The sequence below is a fragment of the Cynara cardunculus genome (assembly GCF_001531365.2).
Source record: "Cynara cardunculus var. scolymus isolate 2C chromosome LG 7, CcrdV1, whole genome shotgun sequence".
Lineage (NCBI taxonomy): Eukaryota > Viridiplantae > Streptophyta > Magnoliopsida > Asterales > Asteraceae > Cynara > Cynara cardunculus.
In genome coordinates, this window is record NC_037534.1 from 7,130,702 (window position 1) to 7,157,656 (window position 26,955).

The following is a 26,955-nucleotide window of genomic DNA, read 5'->3' on the forward strand; positions in this document are numbered from 1 at the left end:
AAAATAAATTAAAGAAATTACATAAAAAATGAGAACTTTTAAATAGTTGATTTGACATTAACATTGATATATTTTTTTAAATTTTTTTATGATATATTCAAATTTATATTTTATTCAAAAATTAAATCATTATTGTTTTCTTAAAAACACATAATCTATACTATATTATAAAGAATTTGACAAAAACTCTTAAAACTCACTTTTATGCGTAAAATACTATTTATTAATGCATATTACTTAAAACTCAAGATTACAAATAGATTGTGCGTAAGTACAACTTATTAAAGCTACATATCTGAATTCGTGTAACCAACTGCAGATAAACATAATCAAATACATGATAAACATCTTATTTTAAATATAAAAAATTAAAATATAATTAGGATAATCATTGAGTTCTAACAAAATACTTAATTATTATTTTTATAAAATTTAATTATTAAACCAAAAATAAATTATTTCGTTATTAAACTTAAAAATTATAATAAAAAAATAAATTAAAGATTACATAAAAATGAGAAATTTTAAATAATTGATTTGATATTTTTTTTTCCAAATCTTTACAATATCTTCAAATTTATATTTTATTCAAAAATAAAATCATTATTTTTTTCTTAAAAACACATAAAATCGTATTATAACATTGTCAGAGACAAATAATAAAATATAACATTAAAATCGAGATGTATCTCGCTACATCACGTGAATTAATAAAATTTGGGATCATAGGTTCTAAGCATTATATCCCATAATTAGTACTAAATTACATAATTTTCAAATTTACAAATTATTATTATATTGATACAACTTATTAAAACACACTACTCTCTATGCACATTCATATATTACACAAAATCATGTCTCACATTATCACCCTCATTCCTAACATCGACATACACTCATGTAAACAATGAAATCTTTCAAACATAGGAATTCAAAATTCTCAGAGACTGCTCAGGATTTCATGGGATTATGTAAAATTGTATGCAATAAGGTCTTAAAAACATTTGTTTTGCAATAATCGATTAATAAAAATGTAATTCAATTATTTTATAAATTATTTCTATAAATTACTTATAAATAATGAAATCCAATTCCATTCCAAATTCTACAAACCAAACACATCAATAATTTCAAATCCATTCCAATCCAAATCCAAATCCCTAAAAAACAATCTTACAAACCAAACGGACCATTAATGATTGCTCCTTTGTTACAGTGATACACAATTGGTTTTATATGATTTCAATTTGTACATTATCGGATATTATTTTGGTTTCATTTCGAGTTTGTGATGAATTTGGAAAATAGTGGATGTTTGTTATGCATGCAGTTAGTTCTTTTTGTTAACAATGGATTCTTCACTTATCAACTTCTATTTGCCCTTTTAATTACAAGCAAGTTTATAATAATTGACCACAGGGCCTTTGGCCTAGCGGTATGTGAGTTCTTGACATTCTAGAAGGTCAAGAGTTCAAACCTCGCCTTAAGTGTGAAGGGCATATGAGTTTTATTTGTTCTATTTACCGTATATTATACACTTCAAAAAAAATTATAATAATTGATGGAATGAAATCCCAATCCCTCTCTATCGGGAACCAAAGTAGTTTCTTTAATGGTGACAAAATGCACCCTCTTGATTTGGAATTATAATATTGGAACTTTTAGTTTGATGATTCCTCAAGGGGTTTGAATGTTTACGATGAATGTGTGGCTCATGTATGTAGCGGTATTGTTTCGGTTCTAAAAAATACTAATCGTGAAATTCTAAATTATGAGCACGTTATATAACTTATAAGCCAAAACTCAATAATTTATATAATGGGTTTATTAGGTCTAGCTTTTTAAACAATTTTCTATTATAGATTTATGTCATTATCCAAATTATATTGATTCATCCAGTAACTGAGGATGATGACTCTTATTCGGTTAACTTTTAATTAAAAATAAGAATACTTCAATGCAATTCCTAGGTTGACTCCCCACATTATCGTACTCCCTACATGTTGGAAGCTCCTTTATTTTTATTAATAAATAGAACATGTAACTAATACCCATTAAAATACACAATAAATTCTTAAAATAACACCTAGATAAATGGTTAGAAAAATAAAGACAAATTGTATGAAAAAATAACGTACTTTAACTTGATTCATATTTTAGGTAATGTACTTTCAAAACTTTCATTTTGGTACATAAGATGTAAAATTTTAAATATTTAAGTACTCATGTAGCAGATTGAAGCATTAACCAATTATCATGCTGATGTACGAGTGATGTGGTATCCAACTCAGTATTATTTGATGATGTGGTTAGTGACATAGATTTTCTTAATCAAAAATTAATATTCAACCGATTACCTAGGTACTTAAACATTTAAAACTTTACATCTTAGGTACCAAAATGATAGTACATTGCCCAAAATAGAAATCAAGTTAAAGTAACTTACTTTTTCATGCAATTTGTCCAAAAAATAATGTTAAAATAACCCCCTACGCTAATTTTTATAAAAAAAAATTCCAACATTAATTTAAATACAGGAAGCATGATGGAAGCTGCTCTCATAATCATAGATGTAATGATTTCTAACGTCCATCTAATAATTTTGATTGTGGTCTGTACGTTTATTATATCTTATTAAAAAAAATAGTAAATTCAATTATTTCTGTAGGTTGTATTTCTACAACTTTTCTTTTCTTTTCTGTCCTAACAATATATTAGTTTCAAGGATGATTTTAAGAGGCCGTTTATCTAAATGTTTACTCGGTAACTACTTACCATTATGATTCAACATTATAATTTATTTTGATACATAAGATTTTAGTAAATCAAAACATATTAAATGCAACAAGTTACTGGATAAGTGCTTACCTAGGTAATAATTGTCATCCTTACTTACCGGATAAGACTCTTTATCCTTTTTATTGCTCTTACCGGGTAAGATTCTTGACCCTTCTCATGTTCATCCGATAAAAGAATTTATCCAATAAACACTTACCAAGTAAATGTTTAGTAAACGACCCCTAAATAAACTGATTTATTTGCTAAATAACATTATCACTTTCATTTGGCTACACCATTTTTAAATGATCATGATATTTAGCTCTTTGAGCAACGATTTCGTGACCAAAGAAAGAACTTGCAATTTGCTCGGACATCATGCGATTTATTTCTTCAGTTGAGAACCTATAAAATTGTGATAATCTTAAAAAACCGATACATTGCATCATGTACCATTTCACAAGATAAATTTTCCATTTAGTGTACTGATAAACATATACTTGTTTCGCAATATGAACATTTTTTTGCATTTTTAAAACAAAAAGTATAACTAAAAAGTTTCACATTATGAACTAAATATATATGAAACAAACACAATGAGAAATATATATATGTTAATGAACATATTAAATTCTAGCATTAGAATGAAAAAATATCTAAAACAAATACTTTACCACAGTAGTTCTCGTAATCATCACAATATATGAGGTTCTTAAATGATAAGCCCTTCTTTATCTTTATGTATGAAATTTATAATATTCGGGCATGTCCACGTGTCATTTAGAATAGTTTTGGTCCTAACCCATCTCTTGACAAGTCGATTGGGGCCCCCTTGGTTAAACTTAAAGTAGAGTAGCAGTAAAGGGAATGAAAATGTCCATTGCATTGTTGCAATTTTGTTGAGATTAAGGGTAGTTTTCGAAACGCTTACCTAACAAGTGTTTACCAGCAAAATTCAACACTATCACTCACTTATCAAGTAAAATTTTAGTCCACCAAAACGACATTATATGCAACAATGTACCCAGTAAGCACTGACTATGGTAACAAACCGTCGCCCTCACTTACCGGGTAAGACTCTCAATCCTTACTTTTGCGCTTACCAGGTAAGTATCGTGGTATTGACATATGCATTCAATAAGGTAATAATGTGACTTGGTAAACGCCTATTTGGGTAAACGTTTGGTAAACGCCTATTTGGGTAAACGTTTGGTAAACGCCCCCTAAGAAACAGAGGCTACCATCACGCACATGGTGAAAAATTAGCAAATATTTCAGAATTCATTCAAAAATACCAAACTAACACCAATTAATCACAACTTTATCATCCAATCGAGTAAAAGACTTCACAAGTACCAAAATGAAGCCCATGTTACGTAAATATCTCATGAATGATGGAAGACGACGATACAAAAGAAGACGGAGAAGCACAAACACGGTACCGAATCCCAATCATGCCTTAGAGCCCGATCAGGCCATTTTTTTCGAAAGCCCAAAAGTATGAAAAAGCCCAGCCTTAGAAAAACCCTACTGGGCCAATCATCCGCTCTCCAAAAAAAGTACAGGCTCTTTTTCTTAAACGGGCTTGGATGGTTTGGGCCCAGGCCTTCTTTACTCCAAAGCTTGTTTGTATGCTTCAATTTATGAATGTAGATTGCTATTTTGTGCATTTTGCAATACAAAGAAGGGAGGGTAGCTATCAATGAGATTATTGTTAAGTTTCAAAACTGCAATCTTATTGTTATCAATCAGGGATCCACTTCTGGTCGAACCAATAAGCTTAAATCATGATTCAAAATACAAAGCAGTACGCTCTAAGTCTAGAAAGAAAAGGATACAAATAAAGACGGGTTATGTGCAGGTTATTAGGGTTTGCATGAAATGCAACAATTTATTAGCAAAATTTGTGGTAACAAAATGCTAACCTGTCGGCAGGATTCTTGTGAGATGGGGGTTTTAGTATACACGGGCCTTGGGTGGGAAAGTCTCGACCTCATCATCGAGAGTATTCATGTGAACCGGCCTGTAGTCTAGTCGTACCTTCTCGTTCTCCCAGTATCTGCATAAGATCAACCCACGATTATTTATATAATAAGGATCCATCATTTTCTGATATGGTAAAGTGTAACCATTAACATCCAAGTTTCCAACCTGGATGATAACCCAGTCCATTATTCAATTGTAATAATAGGCCAAATTCCCAAAAAGTTAGTCTTTGTTCCTATTTAGTATAACGACGAGTTCTTATTAATTCGTGTAATAAATGTTCAATTCTTTCTGTTTCGTACCCACTTTGACCAGTAGATCTTGTAGTTATTGATGACATGGATGTCAAGTTATATTATGATTCTTAATTACGTGAAAATTGTCACATCAAAATCAACCGATGCAATGTAGGCCGAAAACCTGTTTATCAAGTAAAATGAGTACAAAATAGGAAGAATCAAAAGTTTGTTAGACTAAATGAGAAAAAAATCATTGTTATACTAAATAGAAACTCAAGGGCAAAATTCGTTACGTTTTCATGCATTTTGCCCATGCCGAAACCAGTATCAAGCATGTGTGTGTATACGGGTTGGAAACTATCAGCAATGACTGCACAAGATTTGATCTAGGGCTGGAAATGGATATATGAAAATCTATATATCTATCAAATTATATGCACTAATAACCGATATCCGGATTCTTTTTCATGTAATGTATTTGTTATATTTATATGTTGAAGTTTGACAATACAAGTGTCAGTTATTTGTTAAATATAGTTTTAACAATCAAACACAAGTTATATACATTGCCTATTACACTACGTTTCTATCACAATATTGTTATATTATTCATCTTATGTACATATCTTGTTTGATGGTGTGTGTGGGTGTATATATATATATATATATATATTGAGAGAGAGAGAGAGAGAGAGAGTTACCCCAGTGTGTGTTTCATCCATTTCTCATCATCTCTTTTCTGCAAAAGCACGGAATTTGAATTTTTATGAGAGAAAGCGTCAAGAGGACAACCAATGTGAAAGACCTAATAATCTAGACTTACCGAAAAATCTTCACGGGCATGAGCTCCTCTGCTCTCCTTCCTAGCTTCAGCTGAATGCATGGTGATACATGCATTAATCAAGAGGTTTTCCAACTCTATGGTCTCTAACAAGTCCGAGTTCCTGAAATATATGTTCAGCTAGTATGTCTTTGAAAAAGGAGTATAATCAAACACCAAATGTTAAAAGTCACATATAAACTTTACCATATCAAGCTTCGGTCTTTCAGTTTAACATCATGATAGCTCTCCCATGCTTTGTCAATCAGATTGCAACCTGCAACACATAAATACAAGAGGGGTGATAGGTTATTGAGCATAAGGTTAGATGAACATGTACTATTTAAGAGAGAGAGAGAGAGGATTGGGTAGAGTTATCCTGAATCCTAAGTTAGACTAGGGGGTGGGCAGTCCTTCCTATCTTGGTTATGTTTTTCTTGTACTGGCTTCAGTTTGTATGTTTTGTTTGCTTGTTTGTTTGAATTTTGTCACTTACTTCTGAGTCAATTTTCAAAATTTAACACTGCAAGTTTCCTTTCTTATTCTTCTGATGCTCTTTATCCACAATTTTTTTTAGCAAGCTTTATCCATTTTTTCTGAACACTTTGCACAAAGCCGGGAATCTTCATGGAAACAGCCACTCTATTCCTTAGGATGAGGTCAAGCCTACATCTCACCCTCCCCAGGGATATATTGTGTTTGTTTGGTTTGGTACCATTTCATGCAAAACCATGCATTTATGTAAACCAAACACACTCAGTCTCACTCAGGAGTAGGGTCTAGGAATGGGAAGTAGGCAGATCTGTCCTCTACCCTAGATAATAGAGCTGTCATTTTCATGAGGACGCTCCGACGAAGTGATTGCAAAAATATTTTTGTGAAAACCGAGTTTTCAAAAAGCTTGAAAGAAGTTGAAAAGTAGGGATAAGCTTAGGTCAAATAAAGTAAAAAAGATGATTATTAAACCATAAACAGTAAAAAAGGTTACACAAATAAGTAGAGAAAATACTGGAACAAATTGGGCCAGTAAAAAACCATGCAATTATGTGAGCCCACAAAAAGATCTGCAGTACCTTCTTCTAACGTCTCCTGTGTGCGAAATACAGCAGCATTGTTTTGCATGATTCGCTGCATATTCAACCTGATCTTGGAGGTAGCAAGTGAACCATTTGAATTCCTGATCTTGTCTAACCATGCAATAGTCTTCTCTCCAGCACCCTTTTCCAAAGGTTTTTGTTTTTCCCCTGTACAGCAGCAACATGAGGTCATATGATGCACTTCTTTTAGAAAACTATGAGCACAGAACTTGCAAGACAAAATCACCTGGTCTATGGATCTCTGCAACTCTATTTGCACAGGCTCGACCAAAAACAACAATATCAAGAAGAGAATTTGCACCAAGCCGATTGGCACCATGAACGGAGGCACAGGCTGCCTCTCCAGCAGCCATAAGTCCGGGAATAATAGCATCAGGATCGTTCCCCTTGATGGTAACAACCTGTAATAAGAAAAGGTGATGATTAATAATAAGTCCTCTAACTTGCATCTACCACTGAAACGAACATGGTTCATGTCATAGAGATGCACAAGGCCCGCGCCGTTTTCAGTAAGCCAAAAAGAAGAGCCCGGACTTTTCTGAGGGTGTGAAAATAGGCCCGATCGGGTTTTTTCAGGTTGAGCTTTACAAACTTTTTCAGGCTTTTGAAAAGAAAATAAAATGCCCCCGATTGGGCTTTTAGGCCTGGCGTGGTACTGGGGGTATTTTTCAGGCCGAGCTTCAGGCTTTTGTGCATTTCTAATTCATGATACAATTGTGCATACAAGGATCTACCTCCCCATGGTAATTAGTTGGGATCCCGCCCATATTATAATGCACAGTGGGTAAAACTGGAATTGGCTCCTTTGTAACATCAACGCCGGCAAAGATGGCAGCAGTTTCAGAGATCCCTGGAAGCCTCTCCTTGAGAACCTCTGGTGGTAGGTGATTCAAGTGAAGATAAATGTGGTCCTTCATTGGCCCTATTGAAAGGAAGTCCGATTAAGTACATATATTTGCTACAAGATTTGGTAAGTGGCATGAAGTCCTACAAGCATCATATTTGTATAGTGTGTACCAACATAAATTTCAGAATATTTTTGTTAGGACATCATTGCCATGAATAAGTTCAACCACAGGCACAGCAATGGGTTCATACTTACCATTGGGACCTAGCAGAAGTTGCAAAATAATAATTGATGATCAACTAATAACGTAAACAGGGTTTGGTGACTGGAACTAAAGAAGAATGCCTCAGTCAACATATGACTACACCTTTATCTCCTAATCCGTAAGTATCACTGTTTCAATATTCTAACATCCTGTCACAGCAGGCACACAGACGCACACGCTAAATGCACTACTCACTCTGCATTAGTATTGTAACAACTTGAAAAGATGACAGCCCATTGCAGAACTCTCGGCATCAAGTAGCGAGAGGTTGGCATTAAGGTCACACTAATGTGATCACAACATGTCCTTCCAATTCTTGCTACATAATATTATGAATTCTTATACCTGATTGAGCTTTAGATATGATCACATAGAAAAAATAGAAATTCAAAAGAATACCAACAAAAACTTAAGATCTTATTGTTTGGTCATGATGTTTGAACAATAAATTATCGAGGAGAACACGGAGAAACAAGTTTACATACAATCCAAATCAGTTGCCAAAGAAGAGAAGTTCTTCCAAAAACAAAACAATGCATGGAAGGGTAGAAGTATTTAAACAGGGATTATAAAATAGTTACCATGTGACTACTAAGTCTTTATTATATAAAAAACACTAAGAGAATCATGCATCTTTCAGTGAAAAATTGCAGCAAGTAGAACTCCAATGTCTACTTCGCAAGAAAAATAATTTTCCATGGCTTTTTTCTTCTACTCGTATTAAAGGCAGATGAATATGAAGAGTTTGGCAATTGTAAACCACAATTGCAGATGTATTGTTGCCACTTGCCAAATAAAGATATAGCATTGGAGCTACTGATGCAAACTTAGCTTTATACAGCTCATTCATTTCCACTAGAAGGTTGCCAAATGATGTGTATTCCATGAGTTTGGTTTAAAACAGTATTCCATGTAATTTATCATTTTGTAAAATCACTGTCTGCACAAGATTGAAATATTCATAGCCAGCTTCTCGAGTCCTTTGTCCATAAGATATCATTGTACATTTAAATTGAAACTTCAGTATGCCTTCTGGGATAATCAGATATTATTGAAGTAACTCAACAAGTGCGCTCGCAAATGCTCTATACTATACTAGCACAGACAAATGACCAACCACTTTTGGCAGTTAAGATGAGGTTGGTCATGAAACATACCTACACCACGACCTTCTCGGATTTCCATGGTCATAGATCTTGAAACAACATCTCTTGATGCAAGATCCTTTGCTGTAGGGGCATATCGTTCCATAAATCTTTCGCCTTCACTATTCCTTAGAATACCACCTTCACCGCGAGATCCTACACGAGGCATGAGATAAACCATGTTATAAATAAGCTTCAAGCTATCTCTCATTGATAGTGAGAACAAAAATACACCAACCTTCAGTAATGAGGCACCCAGCACCGTATATACCAGTTGGATGAAATTGTACAAACTCAAGATCCTGAAACAAGGAGTCACAGCCAAATATACTGATTGTATCCAAATATCAAGAAAAATCCATGGGATGATGAAATAAGATTTAGTATACCTCAAGAGGAAGGCCTGCACGTGCAACCATAGCATTTCCATCTCCTGTGCAAGTATGAGCAGAGGTTGCTGAGAAATATGCTCTACCATAACCCTGAGAATAAAAAAGGGGATAAGTTAATAATGAGATTGCCTATCTAGATACCAAATAAAGCTCGATTAGTAAATATTCACCCCCGTTGCCAAGATTGTTGACGAAGAGCGGAACCGATGTAGTGTCCCATCCTCCATGTTCAGCGCAATAACACCTTGGCAGCTACCTGATAAAAATCACTTATATGATCAAATCACTTTTCAAAATATATAAAAAACCAAATTAAAGCACAAAATAAAGTTAGATTGATGATCTGGCCTGCGCATATATGATAAATGATAGATCAAAGATGTAAATCTTTAATAAATGGCTGTCAATCGTCTCAATGACCCCTGAGTTGATCAGAGGATACATCAGGGAAAAAGACCAATCTTTCATATGGTTGTAGAAGCAATAATTTGAAATTTCATGCTCATGAGTATAGTAAGCAAGAGAGAATTTTATCTTCTTCAAGAAAGTCGGGTGCTAAAAGTTCAAAACCAGAAATTCCTTGTCATGCAGAGATGCATTACGTTCAAATATGAGATTAAATTTATAAGCAAGTCTGGCTGTTGAACACAACTTTCCCACTTTTCTCTTTGGACAGAATGATCTACCAGCTACTACAGAATGTCTAACCATCACCATGCCATATAGATAAAGTAAGTACAAGCTATATTGTACTTTCAGCCTTCTATCTGGCATATCATTCCACCGTAAATATCAATAGGATAAGCTAATTCAATACCAGACTTCCTGGCATTATTCCATCGACAATATTTGACTGTAAAATTAATCGAAAAAACAAAGTTTAACATACCATCACTACCCATGAGTAGATCCAAAGCAAAATATTCTACAAAGAACTGTGTATTGTGTTTCATGGCCTGTCCATATAATGTATGCAACAATGCATGCCCGGTTCTATCAGCAGCACAGGCGCAACGATAAGCTTGGCCCCCTATAATATAATATTAAGGCAGTTAAATGTGGATAGATTCCATTGATACCTGATCAATAGAGAACCATCATATCAAACCTTTGCCAAAGTCGAGACTCTGACCACCAAATGCACGTTGGTATATCTTTCCCTCTTCAGTTCGAGAAAATGGCAAACCATAATTTTCAAGCTCAATAACTGCTTTTGGTGCTTCTCTACACATATACTGGATAGCATCTTGGTCACCTATAGAAATGCAAACCTTTGTTATGAAAAGATAAAACATTCTCTTGCAACAATATTTTTCATGAGATAGAACATGAGTCCAAAGAGAACAAAGAGGAACAGACGCAATCTGAATCTGAAATAATGTATCAACACAATACAGATCAACTGGACTTCATAACTTTGATAGAGTCCATACATGTCAAGTACTGCCTTAGAAAGAAACAGTAGGAGTCAACAAGAGTCTTGATCTGTAAAGAGAAATACCTAGCCAATCACTTCCCTTAACTGTGTCATACATGTGCCACCTCCAGTCATCCTCGGTCATATTTCCTAATGCAGCATTTATACCACCCTGCATGCATTTAAAAAATGCAACTCAACTGAGATTTTATCATATAAATGGAAATAAGCTAAACTTACTTGAGAAAAGAAATGCATCCAACCCAGTATTAGAAATTAACTTGATTACATCAAGGAAGGGCAGCGTACATGTGCTTGGAAACAGGACAAGCATTTGATGTGGGAGTCCTTAACTTTTCGTTATCTTACTGTAACCACATTACATTGTCAACGACCAAAGCTTTTAGCTCAAGAGATGTCGGGGCTTAGTGCAACAATTCATCATAATTCGAGGGATAATTATTTTCTATAATGTAAAATTATTTATGGACAATAACTCAATAAGTTACTAAGGTGACAGAGAAAAGAGTGTGGCCCCAATGTATACCATAATTTACTGCTAGTTATGGGTCATAATTCAAGATCCCAAGGCAAAGTAAAGACCTGAGAATGATATAATTGTATGGGAGCATGCTTTGAAACACCAGCCTTCAATCATAAATTTCTATATGATATCTTAATGAAAAATGGTCTTCGATTTTATCAATAGATCACTTGGCACATTAGACGAGTTTTTAACTGCTTTTATGGTGGCAATAGATCTAGGGCCATTAGAGTCCTCTTTCAAGTTCCAAAAGGAAATAAAATTACAATGACCACTTCATAAAGAAGTGTCATGTTTGCAATTGGAGATCTCAGAAAACTCTTAGTGTGGTAACATATAAATCTAGACTTAAAACTACTTATTTGGTAGAAAGGAAAAAGTGATGATGGGCCAATTATTCAAATTGCAACGTGAAAAGAAGTGATGGGTTTCCAAGTCATGTGATTAGTCGTCCTTTCCTTCATTACTTACCCAACTTTTTTGCTTCTAATCCCTAAGGCTAAATAAGTCGATTGTTAAAAGAGGTTTGTAGGATCACATAAAACCTAGAATGTAAAGTTGCAAACTTTTTGTGTCAATTTATCAAATATATAAACAACGCTATCTGCAGAAATAGAACTAAATATATAGAAAAAGACCACAAACCTGCGCTGCAACAGTGTGAGAGCGTGTTGGGAACAACTTGGTAATGCAAGCAGTATTAAATCCATGCTCAGATAGCCCTATCGCAGCTCTGAGACCAGCACCTCCTGCTCCAACCACAACCGCGTCGTATGTATGATCAACTATTGTATATGCTGACCGCCCCACATTCTGTTTAGGGACATCCAAAATCACGATTTAAAAAGAACACGCACACATTCCAAACACAGTAAATCTCAAAACTCTCGGTGTGGTAATCAAATTACATAAGATCAACAATCTATCAAGAAAATTATCATTAATTTGACAAAAAGTTAATGAATTACATACGATCAAAACTAAAAGACGCTTCGATAACTAAAAAATGAAAAAAAAAAAATTGCATGATGATTGGAATACGATTATGTCGTAGATCCATCTCAGCTCCACAAGAAAACCTAACTTTCGACTATATCAAAACAAATAATAACACAAACATAGATTAATAAGAGAATACCGATTCAGAAGAGAAGAATCTGCGTGAAAGAAAGTCGCCGGAGGTGGATCTCCGGGAAGGAATGCGAATCGCACGTGACACGCACCGCCACATCTCTCTCTCTATGTGTGTGTGTGTGTGTATCACTGTATCTATCTAAATGTATCGCTATTGGTTTTAAGAAGGGGAAGAGAGAGTGGCAGATGGCAGAGATATGAGGCCCGCTTGCTAACGAAGAAGATGAACTGTAACAAAAGTTAGCAGCTATACCAGAACAGCCCCTGCTTTACTCTTTTAATTACCAAAATGCCCTTGTGTGTCCTAATATAGGGGGAAAATGGGCATTCTCAATTTTAAAGTGCAACGTGGCTAATGTAAAAAGTAGTTATCAAACAAATGTTCAAATATTTAATTTAAGGTTTATATATTCTTATTTATTAAAAACTAAGTTTAAGAGTTTTTAGAAGCTACTTATGTAAGTACTAGTGGTATATCCGTGTGATGCAGCGGGTGAATCACAATTCTGAAACATTAGTTTATCCTTGAATTATAAGTTTATGTAGTTGTTTTGCAAGTCAACTAATATATAAAGTTTGATGGTTAATATGGTGTATAAACATAACCGAATGAAAAAATAATTGCACACATATTGAGTTTCTAAACCCATATACTTAGAACTCATTACAAAAATTTGAATTTAAATTTAGTTGAAGTCTGAGAAAACCTCCAAAAACTGAGACCATGAAACATTTTTAGGAAGATGATTTTACTAGGTCTAAAGCTAAAAAGGGGAGGAAATGGAGATGGAAAGAATAAAGCAAAACTAAGACTTTCGGTTTGGATGATATTGATGGTGTTGTATTAAAAACTTGTACATAATGCTTTATGGGTTGTAATTAAGAAATTTTTGAAATTCTTAATAAAATGGTTGTACCTTGTGCTTAAATACTTGTACTTAAGACTTTGGTTTAAATGTTTGTTGATGTAGTATAGATATATTATAAATTAGGTTTATATTTAAGTATTAATGGATTTGATTTTTATATATTTAATTTACTTTAAAAACTAATTATTTTTAAATGATTTAAAACATGACAAACAAATCAAAAAACGAAACTTACTACGGTTATAACTCTTCAACAATTTCTTAAAAATGTATAACTAAAAATTAAAATAATTAAAAAAAATTGTCAATTACATCAATGGAACTGTATTCATGATTATACACTTAATTGCTCTTAAAAATTATACTAATTACATAATATAACTTATTTACAGAGATCAAAATATAATTATATTATATAAAGTACTAATTAGTAAATTAATGGAGTATTAAATGAGAAGTGTATTCGTTCAATGCAGTTTATTTCTAAAGGTGAGACCTGAACCTTCGATTTTGATTTATATCTTATTTTATTCTACAGTCCATCTTGTTCTGAGAAAGTAAGTGAGACTTCGGGTGGTTATCAGTTTTATGACATATTTTGTCGTATAAATAGCGCACAACGCTTATGATAATATTTGAGCAAAATGTTGATTACCGACAATTCCGATCAGCCCCATACAAAATCACATGTGCTGAGGCATTTCAAAGTTAATTCAACGAGTGAGGCTAGATTTAGGCCTTAAAGGGTTCCAATAGGTCTTGTGTAGGTTTCGAACTTGAACCTTATGATAGTATTTGGAAGTGTTTATGGAGTTCAAATATGGAGATTTAATTAATTGTGTATATGCTAGTAAATGTGTTAGTATGAATATGTCCAGATACAGATATATTGGTGACCGAGATTTTGAAAACTAGGTTAAAAGATATATCGATATGGGTATCAAAATAAAGAGAATTAATTACTCATTTTTCTGTATGATTCGTTTGATTAAAGAATTAATTATATTTAAGATAATGTATGTTTTTACCAAACTTGTCATCTTCGACAAACCTCTTCACTTGTTACCTCATTTTTTTCTTGTACGAACCAAAATAGGAAAGATTTTGCAAATGCCCATTTCGCAACTTACAAAATGTATCTTTTAGTAAAATATGATTGCAACGAGTCATTCGGCACGCCACCAAGGGTCAAAACTACATTTTTTACAAGCGATCGTGTTCATTTCGCAAGTCAACATCACAAGAGTCATATTTAATTCAAAAAAGTATATTTGACAAATTGTAAAATTGACACTTACGGAATTTAGTTATTTTGGTTCAATAGAAAGAAAAAAATATTGCACTAAAGGACCTCTGGCCTAACAATATCGTAATATTTGGCCTCCTAAAAGGTCAGAGATTCAAACTTCACCATAGAGAAGGATGATGTGTGAGTTTATTGGTTACATTTGACGTATATGAATATTATATACTTTAAAAAAATACCCTTAAAAAATTGTTTTGATTTAGTTTCAGATTGTGAAATGCGTGAGCAGTTGTGCACCCACTCATGAAAGAATCACGACCAAAAGGAGACGGCTATTATTTTCTTAATTATTAACCATCCACCATTTTTATATTTGACCAATTAAGGTGTGATTCATGCTTGGTTGGGGTTAATAACGGATTGAGATTGAAATATAAAATATTAATGGTATTTGGTTTAATACAATAAAATTGTTCATTACCTGATATTAGGAAATTACTGTTTAATAATCATTTGGGTTGTGGTACAATGATTAAACTTCAAGGGATGTAGTGGAAAGTCTCATCTACTCCAGGTTTGAATCCAAACGTTGTCAAAGCCCTTATGGCCATGGAGGTTGACTTCAAGCCATTATAATTTTGTTGAATTTCATAAAGCATTTACGAAGCTTACTTTTCCTATAAGAAGAACAAGCGAATAACCTTCATATCCTCTCAAAAACAATAGACCCTAAAGGTTATTCACTTGTACGAACATTAAACTTCACAAATGCTTTCTAAAATTCAACAAATTTACAGTCATAATTTAATTCAGGATCTATACAAAAGACACTCTATTTAAGAATATAAACAAACAAATTACAGGAGTCATTGGGTCAATAACAATTATGGTGAACTTGTAAATTACATAATTAAACCACATTCAAAACCACAAAACCTAGAATTGTCTTTCGGATCATGCATGAAAAAAACTAAAAGGGTTGTTATCATTCCGATGAGTCTTTAGTCTAAAGTGTATATCTGGTATTAACAATTAACAGTGAAATGGGTCTAAAAGTGATGAAATGCAATTACGTTCGAAAACTAATTCGGAATGATGTATGTTGTTGTGCAACTTTTGGTTATGTAGATTATGTTGTCGGAAAGCATTGGGTGATTATGTTGATTAAGGTTTGAATTCATAGAGTGCAAAAGTTAAAGAGATTTCTCTTCTCTTTTAACGGTGTTAAGTAAATGACACATTTTCAAAGCAAAAATACAACCACGATGACTCTGCTATCAATAGGTTTAGTCAGCACATTTATAACACGACGATGCACGAAATGATTAATAATATCAAAATCTGATAAATTGGTCCAAATCACCTTACCGATAAAACACTCCAATGCATTACAAAATTTAGATTTATGAGTCGTTTACCAAACACTTATCAAAGTAAGCAGTTACCAAGCCACATTACTTTACCGGATGAATATGATAAAAACCAAGAATCTTATCAGTTATTCAGTTTTTCATCCATGTGTTTTTAAATTTATGGTTTTAGTCCTTATGGTTTCTAACTTGTTTTTGTTTTCATCCCTGTGTTTGTGAAAATTGTTATTTTAACCCTTATGTTTTAAAAATTACAATTTTCATCCTTGTAGTTTCTAATTAATATATTTTTCGTCCCATTGACTATGCTTAAAAAATCCCCGTTATCCACTTATGCTTGACGGAGTGGCGGTTGTATTTTGCAATGTATTCAAACTTTTATATTCAAAAGATTAGGAACGAAAATAGTAATTTTTAGCAAACCAACGTTTACTCTTATTTTTATTAATATACGAGTTTTTTAAATAGATAGTACAACATTATATCAACAAACTCAGTATATTCCTGATCTGACAGTGGGTTGAAGGTGGCAAAAACGAAATTATTAGTCAAGGTTGAACGTTAAATCGAACTCTTCCCCTATCAACAAAGACAAACCCGAGATCTCTGCCATACCAAACCGCCCACCACCGCCACCAACCGTTACTCTTCCGCTACACACTCCCGCTCTCGCATTCCGACATAGCAGAAAACCCTTCGTGGTTGAAACATTTTCCAACCCAATAAACGTCACCTTTTCAATAATCCACCTTCGACTCAACGCATAATCTCCATTCACAACCTCCGATCTTAACATTGCTTTTTTCCCCACAACTTGGCTGGAAAATCTTACGGACGTCCACCTCCCACCTTCCCCACCACATTCGATTTCCTCCCCATCGTCTAGAAAGACCTCACCGGTGCTATTCTCACTGCGRCTAACCACAACCAGCAARYGAAATGGCGTCTCCCTAGCGGCCTTTGTCGTTAAAGCTTCTTTTTGTAAAACTAATATGTTCCCTTCACGGATATGAACGTTTATATGATCAGCTGGTGCATCGAGCCTAACATAAGTCCCGGAGTCCACACTGATCGAATTAGAATAGTTCCATAGGTCGAACCAGTTGCCAGATGGGAAGTAAGCGTCAACCGAGACTGTTTTTGGCTCTAAAACGGGTGACACTAATACACTTTTGCCAAGGAGAAACTGTGTGCTAATATCGTAGGTCTTGGTGTCTTGAGGGAATGAGAAGAATAGAGGTCGTGCGATGGGAGTCCCCTTCGAATGTGCCTCATACATTAATGTGTACAAGTAAGGAAGCATTTGGTAGCGCAAGCCAAGGACCTTTCGAGATGTTGCAGCTACAGAATCCCAAAGGTAAAGCTCTTGTCTTGTGCTCTCCTTGTCGGAATGGTCCCTTGAAAACGGATAAAAAGCACCAAGCTGTGAATTAAAAATGTCTGTTAGAATACATGGAGCCCTTTTGAATCTCTTTCTAGATGAGCCCTTTTGAATCTCTTTCTAGATGAGCCCTTTTGAATCTCTGTCTGAGTCTAACCGATATGGGACTCCAACAGCCCCCTCAAATGAAGACTAGACAGTACCCCCTAGAATGGAGGTGAAATAGTTTGTTGGGTCCCTAGATGTGGTTTATGTGGCTATGATACCATATGAGTATATGTAGAATATCGTTGAATCTCTCTCTGAAAGAGCCCTTTTAGAGAGAAAAGAGATTGCTACATGTACACAGGTTTGATGGTCCATGTCTAGGCAATGTAAACAAAGTCGATGAAATCAACAGTACCCATATGTTCACTTTCGAAAAAAACCTCAAAATATTACATTTTGAAATCTGAACTATTTTACTTCTTGAAATCTCATACTCCCTTTTCCCAAAATATATGTCCACAACGAAAAAGACACAATTTTAGATATGTGTAATTATAACACTTTTTAAATTAAATGACAAATTTACCCTTAATAAAAGAGGGAGTAATTAATTTCTTCATCTCATGATCAAGGGTATAATTGGAAGGCAGACACCTACTTTTGAAAGCAGATACATATCTTAAGACAAACTAAAATAGAATGGACACTTATTTTAGGACGAAGAGAATATTTGCTTTGTGCATTCAAATATTTGTTGAAGTCAAAAGGTTCACGAACATTATACCTGAATCCACCGCTGGCATAGTTCTTCAGTAGTGTTTCTTGAAAAACCACATATATCCGCACCAACCATTGGAATCCCGAATAACCCAGAATTCAAGATGCTTGGAATGGAGTACGCCAAGTCATCCCATGTTGCAGCATTGTCTCCGGTCCAATGTGCTGTATAAATCCCAGATCCAACAAATGTTGATCTAGAAAGTATAAATGGCCGTTTGCCCGTTATTTTGATCAACGTCTCTTTCGTTGCCCTGGCCTCCAAAAATCCATACAAGTTATGGGCATCATAGGCGGTGATGTTGCCAAAATGAAGAGAACTTGCAGGCACAGTTTTATTATTGATGGGCATTTGGACACCTGAATTGTTAATCTTATAGGGAGGATTATCGAGTTTAGATAAGGGAAATGGAGGGGAGGATATGAAATTGGATTCTTCGTTCATATCAAGCCAGATGCCATCAAAGGGTAGAAGATCACGGAACCTTTTGATCTCATCTCCCCAAAAGGTTGCGCCTTTTGGATTCAAAAAGTCCGGGAAATTAACAATACCAGGCCAAACCTCACCTACATAAGGTATACCATCGCGCTTTATATAAATATCTGCTTGCAGTCCTCTTATGTAAGTTTTGTAGGTCGTATTAACACTGATGCCTACCCATAAAGAACATTAATACCATTAGAGTAATATACAAGCTTTACTTGAAAGCAACCCCATTGTAACATTTCAAACAACAATCTTTATAGGCACTGCAACAAGATCGGCTTTATAGGACGAGCAATATGTCTATGTATCTTAATGGATTGCATTATAGAACCTACGGTTATAGGACCAAACAACTGGGTGTCCCTTTTAAAGGTGATAGTACGCTTTTTGGCATCCTAACAAATTTTTAAGATACCAAATGAAGCGCCATATTAGTCTTTTTATATGACATTATTTGAAAAACTCTTATAAAATAAAAACAAGGGGTCCTATAAAAAGCTAATAAGACACTTTATTTCAAACATGTTTTTAGGATGCTCAAATACATGTTAACATCCTATTGTAACACTTTTACATATGACGCACAATTGTTTGGTCCTATGTGTAAAGTTTTATGAAACAGTTTATTAGAACATTTAGACATATTTGTCGTCCATTTTGTTGCAGTGAGGGATGTTGTGCAATTTTTCACATAGAATGGTATATATAATAAAAAGTTGTGCATGGAAGAAAAGAAAGAAATCAGTACCTGGATCTAATATGAGTACATATTTCTGATTATTTTGGTGAAGATTTTGAACAAATGCTGACATTTTATCCAAGGGGAAATTGATGGGGTCTAATATGTAATCTTTATAAGCATCCATATAGTCTATATCTGTCCACATAACTTCCAGGGGGATCTTGGCTTTTGCATAGCCAGCAACAACACCCTCAAGAGCATCAACATCTTTATAACCCCATCGACACTGATGGAACCCTGTACCCATAAGCAAATGAATATTTGAGCAAAAGGTTGAATACTGGCATCCGCGAACGGCCCTACACGGAACCCGGCCCCCGGGAACCACATGTTCAGAGTCGACTTAGCGATTGAGGCTAGTGGAGTGGTTCAAGCCTTCGAACTTGAACCTGTTGTGTATATGAGCAATGTAGCTCCGCCCTTTTGCCAACTAAGCAATTAAATATTAACTTATAGTACCCTACATACAGGTCACAATTCATAAAAGGTTTCATTCATGTTCACCTTCAAGAACTATGGATTCCTAGACATTAAAGAGGAAAAAAGGGTAAACAGATCATGTGAATTTCAAATTGGAAATGAATAAGTTCAATATTAAAACCCTATGAATGAATGTAGAAATTGCAAATTAACTTACCGAAGGACCAATAGGGTATGGGAGTCGGCCGGCCGATGAACTCAGTGTATTGATCCATGACTAATTCCGGCGACGGCCCAGCAAAGATATAGAAATCGATAATACCCCCAATTACCTTATACGTGATACGATCACCATTATACACAATATCCATCCCGTTGCTATTGAGCAACAAGACACCATGAGTGGTACCCGCCAACACTCTACCATCAGAATCCGGCGATCGGACATCCATATAAAACGGATGTGATCCATATAGATTGAGATCAGGKWTCKCGCTTCYAATATCGGCATTCCAAAGGGTTAGCGTCTGATTATGTGTTAATTTAAAGGAACGTTTGGTATGCTCCCCAAGGCCGTAAATGGAGGACCGGTCAGCCGGAAGTGAAGATGTTAGTTCCAGGTATTGATCCTTGTAGATGAGAACAGTGGCAGAGGTATCAAAGAGTATATCGCCAGTAGAGCGACGAGCGACGGTGAATCCGAATTGGGTGGTTGTGGCGGTGGTGGTGTTGTAGATGGTTAGGATGAGATCGGAGGTGGGATCTGAGAGAAAGAAGTTAGCCGGAATCTGTTGGTGGGATTTTGGGGGCACGGAAGAAGTTCGCGATGGGCGAGGAAGAATGTGGGTTGGAATTTCCCATCTTTGGCGTTTTGCGTCTGTGATTCGAATCCTCAAACGATCAACTGTTTCGAAGCTTTTGAAATAATATAAACAGGGTCATGTCATTAATTTTATAAAATTTATTACTTCAAAATAAAATAAATAGGAATTCTTTAAACATGACTAGAAGAGTACTCTAGTAATACAACAAGATATATTTTGATATTAATATTTCGTTTTATTATTTGTCTCTGTCAATTTTATAATACAGTTTTATATATTTCTTAGAAACGATAATGTTTTATAGATCGAAAAAAACTCACTTTTTAGTTGGGAGTGGAAGATTTAAGAGAAACTTGACTTTCTGTGTAAAATTTTCTTCTAAAAGCTAATTGGATAAGCAATTTATTATATCATTACCAATTACCAAAACATGCATTTTACAGATGACTAAATAAGCTACGAGTCTTATTACACTCATTAAACTGCTAACACAAATGCCCTAACTTTTATATAATCATAAGCAAAAGCAACTTAAAAAATAATTATTTAAAGAGTGAATTACACCGGTAGTTCATGTGGTTTGTTCAAAATTTGGAATTGTTTTCTAAAAAAAATATCTACATTGATGGTCCTTAACTTTTTATTTTCATAATATCCATTGTCATTCCACTTAACGAAGCTAGTTAGCAGTCCTTATGAAGGACTAATCGGTCTTTGAACAAACTATAAGAAACAAACTTATAATCTATCTAAAATTTAATATGATACACGAGTTTTTTTTTTTATTAAAAAAATATTTTATTATTGAAATCACAAATCAAATTTCTTAAAATGAAGTACATATCAATAAAAATATTTATATTAATTAAAACTATTAGATTCACAAAAAAATTAGCGTTACAAAAATCTCAAGTTTAAAAAAAAAAGTAATCAAGATAAAGTCACATATCTTTTGAGTTGAGAATTAAAATATGTAAGCAAAATATTGAAGATTAAGTGCGGTTAACGTGAGATTATTTATGTTTAGTCAAACCACAAATAATTCAAATAACAACAAAATAAAAATTAATAAATTAATATTTAAAAGACACTAATTATTCTAACAAGTAAGAAAAACCATCACTACAACAAATAAATATAAACCAAAGGGCCTGTGACCTAGCGGTATCGTAGCCCTTGGCCTTCTAGAAGGTCAGGGATTCAAACCTCATCATAGATGAGGAAGGTGTGTGAGTTTATTTATTACATTTGTCGCATATAAATATTATATACTTCAAAAAAAATATTTTTATTTAATATGTATTTTATTTTAAGATATTTGATTTGTGATGGATATATAAAATATTTCTAAAAAACGTGAATCACATTAAATTTTAGAGCAGATTACACTTCTGGTCCCTATAGTTTGTTTAAAGATCAGTTAGTCTTTCATAACGGTTCCTAACTAACGTCGTTAAGTGAAAAATGCTATCCCATAAAACAACTGAGAGTGATGACTACTATCGATAAACACATATCCAATGAGCATTTGATAAATGGCTCTATTTAACCTATTTCTAATTTGAAACTATGTCATCTACTTCTGTAAATATTTAACGATGATAAATCAATACAAGTCGATAAATATCGTGTCTTGTTAATATTTGGATACTTGGTGATAAAAATTGCATTTTTTTCTCTTTTCATAAGAATTTTAAGAAAGTCGACCATATTAAATGTTTAATTAAAGGTATCGTCAAAACCAAAAATTTATTGCATGTTACGGTAGTACTTCAACTATTCGAGAGTTGATTCTATGGATTGATTAATGATGGATCATGTTTACCAATTAGGGGTAAGCAGCGGAATCGGGTACCTATTTTCGAAACCGGAACCGTCGGTTCTGGTTCTTAAAATACGGAGCCGATTGAGAATGATTTCGGTTCCAGTTCTTAATTTTTCAGAACCGTTACCCGCCGGGTACCCGGTATTTTTCAATAAAAAAATAATTAAATTTTTAATACCAAATTTAAATTAGGTTACATGAATCTTCATAGTTCCTTCCATACGACTCGCCGTCATCTAACCCAGTAACCCTGGCTCTCCCCTCCTTCCCTCCATCAGAATTCACAGGTACCAAACGAGTTTGAGGATGCGATGGGTACGCAAGAAGTTGAAACGAGATTCAGAATTTGAGATAAAATGATTCGTATTTTTTCAAATTGTGTGTTTAATTGGATTCGTAGTATGTAATACTTAAACTTTCAATATTTACAATTATAGTATGTAATCGTTAAACTTTCAACGTTTACTATTAGTCTATTATGATTTGTAATCGTTAAACAATATTTGTAACTATTATTTTGTATAATTTGTATTATTGTTTATTTATTTAGTGTTTTGGCAATATTTTATTTTTTATTTTTAAATAACAAAATTTTAATATTTTAGAAAGCGGGTACCCGGAACCGGAACCGGTTCCCGGCGGTTCCAGTTCCAAAAATTCAAGAACCACTATAACCGGTTCCGGTTCATGTCAAATAGGGCGGATACCCGCCTATGCTCACCCATATTAGCAATCATAAGCTAACTTCCTTTTTTAAATTTGTTACAAACTGGTTTTTTTTTAAACTCCATTAAAACGACTTTTTAGCATTATTCTTATCGCTCATTACACTTATAGTTTTTCAATTAATTTTTTTTACATAATTTATATGTTATTTTACATTACCATATAGTTTATTATTTTGCCAAAGATAACTCTGAGATGTCAAACTAAAAGATCAGATATAATTTGAAAATCACATCTAAAAAGCCAAAATCAAACTTAGTGTGGTTTACTAAATGTTTACCGAGTAAGTTTTTTCACGGCAAGAGTGACCACCTTATTTTAGTTAAGTAACATTTTTGGTCATCAAAATTGATTATTTGTAAGCGTTTTTTACCTAATAAGCACTAACCAGTAAGAGTCATTTCCCTCACAGGTAGGGTGGGACTATTAAGCCTCAAGCAAGGTCCCATGCACTCGTTCAACTTATTTTCATAAGTATAAAATTTTTGGGGTACGAAAGGTGCTTCCGTTAAACTTTAAAGGTGCTCGGGGATATTAAAAAATACAAGGAATATCAACCAAAAAACCGAGATAAAAAATTAGGTTGTTTCCATACAAGAATGAATTGGATTGGATTTGTATGGATTTGGCTAAAGTCGGATGACTTTGCTTGACTTTGATCCACCTTAAAGGTACACCTGTTCGGCAAAAATCTTGGGTCTGCTATTGTTCAGAGATAATAAACTATCCTACAAAAATATGATTTTGAAATCTACAAAGGTGGTTGGTATTTTACGGGTTTTCCTAAAATCTATATATAATAATGTTTTAAAATATATTAAAAACATTTGTCTTATAATAATCAATTAATAAAAATAATTCATTTATTTTTATAAATTACTTATAAAAATAAATTCAGTTTCATTATAAATTTTACAAACCAAACAAAATTCAAATATTTCCAATTCCAATCTATTCACAAAATCCAAATATCTCAAAATCATTATATTTCGTTACCATGCCTGTTACCTAGTAAAATTCTCGATTTTTACTATATTCATCCGATAAAGCGAATCACACCCAATAAATTCTCGATTTATACCATATTCACCCTTAGGGGTTGCTTACTAAAATTTTCATTATGTTCCGTGTAGATAAATTTATCTGTCTAAATAAAATTTTATTATTATTTACTTTTTTTTTACTGAACTAACAATCTGAAAGATAAAAATGATAAATTTCAATAAAAAATAAATATTGTTAAATCAGTATGAACAATCTGAACCGAGACGCTAATGGGCCGTCTTGAAAACCCAACCACAGTCGATTAAACCCTAATCTGATAACTTATTTATGCACCCATACAAGCCATCCATTTGTTCCATACACTGATCCATCGCCGCCTCTGTTCCACCTTCTTCTTGCTTAGGTGTTTTAAATCTGATTAGTTTTCTGTTGTTTACCTTTTTGGGTTCTTTAAATCAAATTGTTAAGAGTGATCGCGGTGATGACTCGGAAAATTCAAGCTCAACAGACCGGAATGCAGTCATCTCTCTTTAGAGATTTGTTTGCGTGTCGATAATCCCGCTGAACTGAGCGATCTTCTCTTACAAATCAACGAATTTTGTTTTGTTTTCATTATTTTGTTTGTGGTTTGTGATCTGTGTTTTGAAGTATTGAGTTTGATTGGAAAATGAAGGATGTTACGATGAGGATACAAAGCTCCCTCTTCTGATTTAAAAGTTGAGGAAACTCTGCTGGCAGAATCGAACCAAATTGAACTTCATGCCTTCTGAGTAATGTTCTTTGCCAATCATACTTTTGAAAATCTCTTCAATTTTCCTAATTATTTAGGTTATTGTTGTTTTTCTTGACTCTGAACGTCTCTTCGATTTTGTAATGAAAATTTCCATTTTATTTCTGCTCCTACTCGAATGATTGGGATGGGATTACCTTCCAGTTCGTAATCGCATAAAATTTCGAACAGAAATTGGAGTTTGCTAAACGATTTCGTATTGAGAATTTATTATCGAGTTCTTGAATCGAAAGCGAAAAACGAAAACGAGATCAGAAAATGAAAACAAAATCGAGTTCTTGAATCTGGGAAGGAGATGCAGTTATTGAATCGAAAACGAAAACGAAAATCAAAAAGCAAAATCTAAGATGGGATCTAAGGAGGCGTAAACAATGAAGGATGTGTGAAGGGGTAGGGTTGTTTTTTTCTTCCTGAACCTGGACAATGCGAACAAGTTCATTTTTGTGTGTATAAGCCCTAAGTAAACACATTTTGACTGAATGAATAAGCCCGTTAACCCATTAAACTCATTAAGTCATTGATAACCTCTTAGATTGTTATCTAAGATCCTTCATCCACACTGTATACTGTGTGTAACGAACGGAAAAGTATGATGAATTTCAACAGTGTGGAGGTTGTGTTCAAAAACGGAAAAACTAAGCAGAACAGAGAATCTGAAGCACACGTGTACTCGATTTCAGGAATTAAATTGGGATTTGACGGAATTAGAAATACCTTGCGAAGAGGTGAAGCTCATCGATATCAGGTCCAAACAACGAAGACTTGTTGTTGAGTTGCAGATCAGCGGTCAATGATTTTCCCGACGGACCGATGGCGACAGATTTGAGGGAGTATCCATAACCAATCGGTTCCGGTTGGTTATAGTTATCAGCGATGGTTTTCCGATCAATCGAGAGTAGTATCAACAGTATAAGTGCGATGATTGATGCCATTGTTTCCGATGGAGTCTTCATAGATTCATAGGCATCTGCGTTGCCGCATTTTATCTCTTGTGGAGGTAACCCTTTTTTGTCCCTGAATATAAATCAACATCAAAGTCCATTCACCACCACTCATTAGTTGTTCTTGTTATAAAATGCTTAGTTTTGTTTCACATGTCTGAATTCCGATAGGAATGGCAACGGATCGGGTATTGGTATCTTTATCTCCGAAACCGATAGCTAAAACCGTCCTCGTAACCGTCCCGATCCTTATCGGAGGATCTTATCGGGGATCCCCATTGGGTCCCCGTGGTTTCCCCGATCTCTATTGGGGAACCCGTTAATGGTAAAAATCATTTTTTTCACCGTTGGTTATAATCGAACCCGAAATCGATCTGAAAAAAATTACAATATGCTAGTTTTTATAATTAAAAGTAAATTACAATTTTTTTTTAAAGATGTAAGTTTAAATGTCTCAAATATAATCGAACCAATTACAAACAATGTATTAGATTACAATATAAAACTAAACAGAAATTCAAACATAATACAACTAAAATCACGATTTTGGACAAATAAACGATACTTTTATGTGAGCTTTATTTGTGTTGTTGAGTTAAATGGATAAAAGTCTTTCAAATTCTAATGTTACTATTTTCTTATAATGATATTATATATATCTATATCTATACTATCTTATAAAGCAAATTTAACAAAAGTCTTAAAGCCTTAAAATATTAAATGACCAAGATACCTTTTATATCATTTTTTCACCCCCCTCCTCTTGTCACATACACTCATCCTCTCACATATACTCACCCTTTCACAACCATTTTTTTTAAATTATAATTTTAAATTTACACTTTATACTCCTATAATTAGTTGATTAATTTACTTTACATCCTTTACTTTTAAATG

At 33.9% G+C, this 26,955-nt stretch overlaps 2 protein-coding genes and 2 non-coding genes across 5 annotated transcripts; 2 read left to right on the plus strand and 2 right to left on the minus strand.

Moving 5' to 3' along the window:
* Positions 1-4,073: 4,073 nt before the first annotated feature.
* LOC112515488 (succinate dehydrogenase [ubiquinone] flavoprotein subunit 1, mitochondrial-like) lies at positions 4,074-12,794 on the minus strand. 2 transcript variants are annotated; one of them, XM_025122338.1, is made up of 17 exons: positions 12,672-12,794; positions 12,179-12,346; positions 11,074-11,161; positions 10,681-10,827; positions 10,462-10,602; positions 9,743-9,828; positions 9,570-9,662; positions 9,419-9,482; positions 9,193-9,336; positions 7,658-7,845; positions 7,150-7,324; positions 6,900-7,070; positions 6,034-6,103; positions 5,830-5,950; positions 5,708-5,745; positions 4,707-4,840; positions 4,074-4,415 (listed from the first exon to the last, which is right to left on the minus strand). In XM_025122338.1, the coding sequence occupies exons 1-16, from the start codon at positions 12,762-12,764 to the stop codon at positions 4,738-4,740; spliced, it is 1,890 nt and encodes a 629-aa protein (XP_024978106.1). In that variant the 5' UTR covers positions 12,765-12,794; the 3' UTR covers positions 4,074-4,415; positions 4,707-4,737. The 2 variants fall into 2 exon arrangements, with proteins under 2 accessions (XP_024978106.1, XP_024978105.1); XM_025122337.1 differs by lacking the exon at positions 4,074-4,415 and having other exon boundaries at positions 4,501-4,840.
* A 3,775-nt stretch (positions 12,795-16,569) lies between these two features.
* LOC112515281 (alpha-glucosidase-like) lies at positions 16,570-26,165 on the minus strand. Its single transcript, XM_025121999.1, has 5 exons — positions 25,832-26,165; positions 20,165-20,862; positions 19,534-19,764; positions 18,306-18,952; positions 16,570-17,575 (listed from the first exon to the last, which is right to left on the minus strand). Exons 1-5 carry the CDS (start codon positions 26,068-26,070, stop codon positions 16,697-16,699), a joined length of 2,694 nt encoding a protein of 897 aa, XP_024977767.1. The 5' UTR covers positions 26,071-26,165; the 3' UTR covers positions 16,570-16,696.
* LOC112516069 lies at positions 24,799-24,903 on the plus strand. Its single transcript, XR_003069587.1, has one exon. It is a non-coding gene; the product is annotated as a small nucleolar RNA Z107/R87 (small nucleolar RNA).
* LOC112516077 lies at positions 25,000-25,101 on the plus strand. The gene has a single exon (XR_003069594.1). It is a non-coding gene; the product is annotated as a small nucleolar RNA R30/Z108 (small nucleolar RNA).
* Positions 26,166-26,955: the final 790 nt, after the last annotated feature.

What these genes read in the sequence shown, in the direction of transcription:
- LOC112515488 (XM_025122338.1), bottom strand. Translation starts at nt 12,764, where the DNA reads ATGTGGCGGTGCGTGTCACGTGCGATTCGCATTCCTTCCCGGAGATCC. An exon ending in CTCACACTGTTGCAGCGCAG is followed by an intron (nt 11,162 to 12,178) that starts GTTTGTGGTCTT and finishes AAATGCATGCAG; the next exon opens with GGTGGTATAAATGCTGCATT. An exon ending in TCTACTCATGGGTAGTGATG is followed by an intron (nt 9,829 to 10,461) that starts GTATGTTAAACT and finishes GATTTTTATCAG; the next exon opens with GTAGCTGCCAAGGTGTTATT.